Below are 6,959 nucleotides of genomic sequence, written 5' to 3' on the forward strand. Positions count from 1 at the left end.
TCAAAATTACTCGTTTTTATTAGGTTAAATTTTAATGTGTTTCAGAAGAAAAAATATTTACGATCACAATAAAAAATTCTGAAACCGGGAAGGTCGGCACTAGAAATCAACAATCGAAATTGCTTCAAAGACAGTGTCGTCTCAACCTATAAGTGTTTTTCATAAAACATTATTGATCTGTTTCGACTTCGAAGAGTTGTGTTTATACAACACAAATTGACCTGTTTTGACATGAAAGTGTTTCGGTTATTTAACAACATTGATCTGTTTTGACTTGTACGTGTTTCGTTTATAAAACTTCATTGATCTGTTTTGAGCTTCCTCCGGTGTATAAATTGAGGAATAACCCAGCTCTTCTCGAACTTTCTTGTCATCAAAGGTATAGGGCCTTTTCGTATAATGCATTGCTGAAGAGGATACAGGAAAATTCCACTGTGCTCCAAACATCCGCAGAAATCCAATGAAACATTTCAGCAAAAACATGAAGAATATAACCAGTGACACGGGTACACTCGCACTAAAGATACTATAACCACTAGCCTCCAAGTAGGGCGTATGGAAAAGGAATGGGCTGATATGTGGAGTGTCATCACCAACAAAGTATGCGTCCTTGCCATAATTTGATTGTTTACCGTTTATTCCAATCATTTGAACGATTTCATTGTCCTTGTTCGATTCTCTGGCCATGCTTATACGCTGCGACCTCTGTCGGAGTTCCAAACATATCTTTTGCCTGTCCTTGTTGTCATTATGGTCACTTGTAACATATTTTTGTCGCCTTTCTTCATTCAGCTTTATTTCTGCACACACAAAGCCCCAGGCCACGTTTCCAACATACGCTGTTTGTTGTTTGACATGACTTGTATTGGTCATAAACAAAGTGCCAAAGGTGTCTTTGGACATCTCCTGTGCAATGGTAACGAACGCGTTGTCCAGTTCTCCGTACATGACCACTGGGCGGATACTTATGGTTCGAAAAAGGTCACCTGCAAATGTTATTTTTCTCATTATTACAAATATTGGTTATTAAGATTCATCAATTTGAAAAAAAACAACACATGTGATCATGCTGGCTTGAAGGTAAACACAATTTCTTTGAAAAATGTTCATTTTGAAAATATTGTATTAAGTATAATACGTATTAAATCTATATATGAGCTGTAGTAGTTTAAATCATCATCCCACATCTGACAATCCACTATTGAAAAGTGCTATGGTTATGAATGTTAAGAAATGAACTACAAACAAAACAAATTAAAATAAGAATAAAATAACAATACTGTTTACTCCCAGGACAACCCTTTCGCCAGCCAGTTTTGGAGAAGCGTATGGCTCAAATATCCTTCGGCTTGGCAATGGGTGACTTTCGTCCATCCCTTCTGTTACTTCGTTGTCGTAACCGATAGCGACTGACATTGAGCTGCAGTAAATCAGCCTATCAACCCCAACTGTTCCAAGTGCCGTAAGGAGCAACACAAGTGTTCCTGTAGTGTGTTCACGATTATGTTTAGCATTGCTGATCAGAAAATGACAGATATCAAGAAGTTATTCCTGAACTCACTAAGATTTCGCAATTACCATTCAATGCTTGTCGCTATACATTCATACTCGAGCTTAATCATTAAAAGTCATAAGACTATATGCACCGTTTTAATGCGTATATGAAAATATTCTATCATGTCAATTGAAGCTTTATCAGCATTGAAAAGAAAATTTTGCATTCGCAAATTTATATTGGTATATAGTTAATGTAAATTAATGTGGCAAGACCAAGTAAGGTTGTCCGGAATAGTGGTTAGCACCCTAACTTCTCACCAAGGCGTACCGGATTTGATTCTTGGCCCGGGCGTTATGTGTATTTGGTTTGCAGTCAACAAGCCGGACACAGTGGGTTTTCTCCTAGTACTGCGGTGTCCCCCACAAAACAAGACCACACACTACCTCGCATCATCGGGCAAACGACAGCATGAGTAATATATTTTTCTAACCAATCATTGTAAAGAAAATATAGTTTTACCTATAAGAGCATAAAGCTCAATTTCAAAGAAAAGATGCGATTATTACCATGAACGTTGACTTCCGTTACTCTGTCTTTGTTCGGAAACATTCTGGAATCCGTGCATCCGGCCACGTGAATCACGCTCGTGACGCCTCGACACGCCTCACCTAAAACTCGTTCATCCGTGATGCTGCCGACAATCGAACGTAGTGGCTTCTTGTGAACGTAGTCTGAAAAACAATCGTTTTTATGGGTAGTCTATTTGTTTATGTAATAGGGTAAAGTTTCAACAGTTCCGTATGTAATTGTACAGTAAAAACGTAATTGAAAAAAACACTAGTCACTAGGGGCCATGATTATGAACAGTCTCAAGTACAGATAGACTCAGATTCAGAAAAGCACTTTTAATATTTAATAACAATCATATTAATTTCATTCGTTTAACAAAACTAAATTTAAATAAATTTACAACTGTACGTTTTAGATAGTTATAAAATTCAGCCAATTCGATCATCAAAAGGCAACTAGAAAGAAGTTACAAAGAAATGAAGACTTACACTTTTGCCACTTGGGTCTTAACTCAGACTTGAGACTGTTTGTAAGCATAGCCAAAGGTGTTCAAAACATCGAACTATCATGTAAGATTGTTTACATTATTGTAACAAACTTACGTGTATATGGCTCATTATATTTGTTTAGGAACTTATGCCCGCTATCAAAAAACGCTCATATTATTTCAACCATCAACTATGTTTGTGTTAAAGCCAGTTTGTATATGTATGAGTTCGATTGTTTTTAGAACATAACCACTTTACTTTTGTGCATACGAACAGTTTCATAAATATAACAACGGTTACGAAAATCCAAATTTGTACAATTCATTACCTAGTTTGTTTTCGTATGGAACGACATCAAGTACTCTTATTTCGGTCACATGATCGGCACGTGTCTGTAATAGCCCGACTACGTGTTGTCCCAGAAATCCTGCCCCGCCCGTCACCAGCACAGCACAGGATGGCTTGGAGCCTATGGGAAAACGTCATTGATCGTTGTTTTGGTCGTCATTTGGTGGTATATAATACTATTAAGAACTAGCGAATTTAAAAAGCGGCGCACTCGGTTAATTGTTTACGTTTTCTTTAGTGTCCATATTTTCGAGAGACAATATGAAAAAATGCACTTAAATTCAATAGTTCAGTCTAAAACATACTCAATATTTCCTTGAGAACAACCCCAAGCCTCAATTGTTCGTGTTCTTTAGAAAGGGGCGTACTTTCTAAGTTGCGCTCCCAAAGTACATTCCCTCTAACTCTATATAAGTCCCGACTTTGTCCCTGTTTAAACGGTTTAAATGTGCTATAAAGTGTGTGTTTTTTTCTCTTTTCTATAAAATTTGTATGTTTTTGCTCGTATTTTAGTTGTTAGACAAGATGTGAATTTGGGCATCAAATCAGTGCATGAATAGATAATGGATTGATTAAAATATTGCCCAAACGTCTATATATAGATACAGCACGTTATGTTTACATGTATTTTCCATGTGTTTTTATAACAGCAGTATTAAATCAACGCCCTTTTTGAAAAGAACATATTTGCCTTATTCAAGACAACCTATCTACAACAAGTATCAAAGTGTATAGTTATTTAACACATGGCTGCAGATTTTGTATCATATGACGTACAGTATGTAAATATACATGTTTACGTCACTTTTGTATCAATTTAAGTTCATATGAAATGCCGGATTAAACATTTTTCGGAAAAAAACAACAACAGTATATATCATATTCATACAAACTAAATAAAGCAAAATTCTAAAAGGCAAACCCACAAAAATCTTTAAATGGACTGTACCTTTACCTGTTATTTATTTAAGTAAAACACCTACCTTTCATGTCAATCACTTTGAATCGAAAGTAGGCCGATATTTTGTCCCAATATGCACTGCTTTACATACCGGATGTTATTAAATACCCTGTATTGTGTACACAATTTGAACTTTAATTGTTATCATACAGGTTTCAGCTAAAAGTGAGGTTACTGAATACTGGTTTAATCAAACGATCGATTACTCGAGGGAAATCACCATGTCAGTTGTTAACGGGTTTGTATATTGTAATTATGAAAGAAGCATTGCTTGCAACCTTTTAGGACGCAAAAGTATTTTAAGTTGAATGTGTTTGTAATAAACTAAATATTCAAAGATGAACTCTTACTCCCAAATAAGATGTACGACATTTAATATAATTGTTTTAATTTACCGAAAGGATGTATGAATATCACAAACAATGGTTCTTATTTCTATCTTATGAGACGATAGTTGATTACTGTAAATCTTTTTTCACCAATTATTCAATATTTGTGCATTTTCAGCTATTAAATACACAGTTACAATAGTTTTTTTTTATCAGTAATTGATATTTTTCCATGAATACATTATTCAGTTATTTGAGTTAAAGGTTTATTACTTTTACAATTTACATTTGTTATACATGTGCATATATTGATTTTAAATAAGAGACTTAAAGAAGCAAAGAAAAGAAACAGGGGGAGATTAGATAAATGTGTTTCTTTAGGACTTTCCCACAGTTCTAGAAGATCGGAAAAGCAAATACAGCCCGCAATAAATTAGAATATGATGCAAAATAAATGGTCTAAAATGCTGATTTATTTTATACATGTATAACGATTTGTTTTATTTCGAAAGGAATTGAAAAGTTATGTAATCCTTCTCTCCCTTCCCCCATCCCGGCAAAAGAAGGATACTTTTTTTTTGGAACAAGCACATATTATTGAGCTAATAAAGGGAGTCTAGATTATTGCGAAAGACATAAAAAGAGGACTAACAAAGGCGAAAAATGAGAATACAATGGAATACTGACATTTTGTATTTAGCATACTAAATTACACAAATTGTAAAAAGGAAATGGAAATAAAATGAGCAAACAAATGTCGAAATTCGATGGCAAATTTCCCTGCTTATTCGCAGAATTTAGTTACAATTATCAGGATACCGTTTTCAGCCCGAAACTAGTTCGTAAACTGTTGACCGTTTCGCTACTGTCTGATGTATGCGCTCTCACTGGCTCCAGACGGCTCAGTACATAGCTAGTAATTATTTCCTTTTTCTGTAAAGAATTTCAACCTAAATGGTCTCGTTTGTTTGTTTACATAGACAGTTTAACCTGTTTATCGAGTAGTCCGCCACTTATTAGACCATTCTGAATTCTAAACATACAATCAAAGACGAAACTGTTGACAAGTGAAACTAGATCTGACGATTGTGTTCTCAACAACTTGATTTAAATTGCCGATTTCTTCTCATTAGTATCTTGCCAACTATTTAGGGTTGAGCTAGTATGTATAATTTTCGCTATTGATTTTAAACAATAACGCTTCATCATACGAAGGGCTTTTAGAATGTGATGCTATTTTACTGTAGGAATGTAAACGAAAAACAAAAAGACGAATCCCAAAAGATTTGCTTTATACAACGCCCCCCCCCCCCCCAATTTATTTCGCCTAAGAGTCTACAATCTGTCATATTTTATATGAACACCAATAATAAAATCCATGTAACTTTTTTTGCTTCAATGCTACGCCGTTTAATATTTCTTTAAAATACTGTATTATTGTACTGTGTCATAAAAAGCGGGCCACGCATTTTGAAGGGCCTTTCTATTTATTCATTTCGCTTTATAGTCATACAATATGATGAATGAAACCAACCTAGAAAGGGCGATACTACCAATCCCATACTTCTTCATCAACGCGCCCAGCAAATATTCCTCAGACAGCACGAATAAATCCGTAATGCCGGCGGATCGCTTATCAGCTGCCCATTCGGCGCTCCTTTACCATTTTTATCAAAAACAATCCCGGATGTATGACGGTACATCAGTTGAAGTAGTTCGTACATTTTTTATTTATATCATTAATTGAATGTTTTATTTATTGATCTAAGTTTAAATTGATTGCAAGTGAAGTGTTTTATTGCAAACATAATAAAGATTTCCAAGAGTTAAGTCATCAAGTTTAACTGCAAAATAAAACTACTACGCGATCTACTTGCAGCGGAGGACTTAAACGTACCGCTTTTTGAGTATATAATCCGTCGAAATACATCCGAGGTTGTTTACGATAAAATGGCCGAGGAGTTCCGAAAGCTGTTTGCCTGGTAGACACATAGTAGTATATGTATTACGAGAATGTATTAATATAACGTTATAGAAACTAAGATAGTAACAATTCATCTTGAATTTAACGTCGTCTTAAATCATATGCAGAGTAAAATTACTAGTATTAAGCCGGTATAACTAGTAAATGCACGGGCGATTTGTCCGATTTCGACATAAAAAAAAACATTAGGATAATTTAAGGGGGGAGGGTGCGCCCTAAATCATCTAGATATAGGAATTGCAATAGTTTTGTATAATAATATGAATTTAATAAGATATTGCAGTATCGCATCTCGTAAATCTTATTTCCTGAAGTCATATAAAGTCTGAACAGGAAGAGGAATTTACAAAAAGCAAAAGGTCTTCATTGATAGATTTTCTGTGCTCGCGACATTAACTATTCAATAGTTTTTATATCATGTTGAAATAACCAAAATTATGGGAATAAAGATTCAAAACATGTAATAAACTTGCATCCAGTTGTTATAGGGTTTGTTTTATACCCATCTGAGAGTTCCCAGTTTGTCGTGTAATGCAAGTTCCGTTTTCAGTTTTATCCGGAAGAAGACCAAGCGAATAAATAACATTGCAGTTTAATCGACCTCTGCAAAAGAAAGAAGATTCCATTGGCAACATTTTTGCTAACGCAAGTATTATTTTATTGGTAATTTGTCTGAAGCAAAGCTTATCTAAACCATATTCAATGTCAAAAATCACCAATTTCAAGAACGTTTCGTAAAGTCACATCATTTTTTCCTCCCATAAATATAGATTTTTTTTCC

At 34.7% G+C, this 6,959-nt stretch overlaps 1 protein-coding gene across 1 annotated transcript; it reads right to left on the reverse strand.

Annotated features, from left to right (window-relative positions):
* LOC128232487 (3 beta-hydroxysteroid dehydrogenase/Delta 5-->4-isomerase-like) lies at positions 1-3,924 on the reverse strand. The gene is made up of 5 exons (XM_052946060.1): positions 3,888-3,924; positions 2,885-3,025; positions 2,065-2,229; positions 1,281-1,484; positions 1-986 (listed from the first exon to the last, which is right to left on the reverse strand). Exons 1-5 carry the CDS (start codon positions 3,892-3,894, stop codon positions 247-249), a joined length of 1,257 nt encoding a protein of 418 aa, XP_052802020.1. The 5' UTR covers positions 3,895-3,924; the 3' UTR covers positions 1-246.
* Positions 3,925-6,959: the final 3,035 nt, after the last annotated feature.

Source organism: Mya arenaria, chromosome 4 (genome assembly GCF_026914265.1).
Source record: "Mya arenaria isolate MELC-2E11 chromosome 4, ASM2691426v1".
In the NCBI taxonomy this organism is placed as follows: Eukaryota; Metazoa; Mollusca; class Bivalvia; order Myida; family Myidae; genus Mya; species Mya arenaria.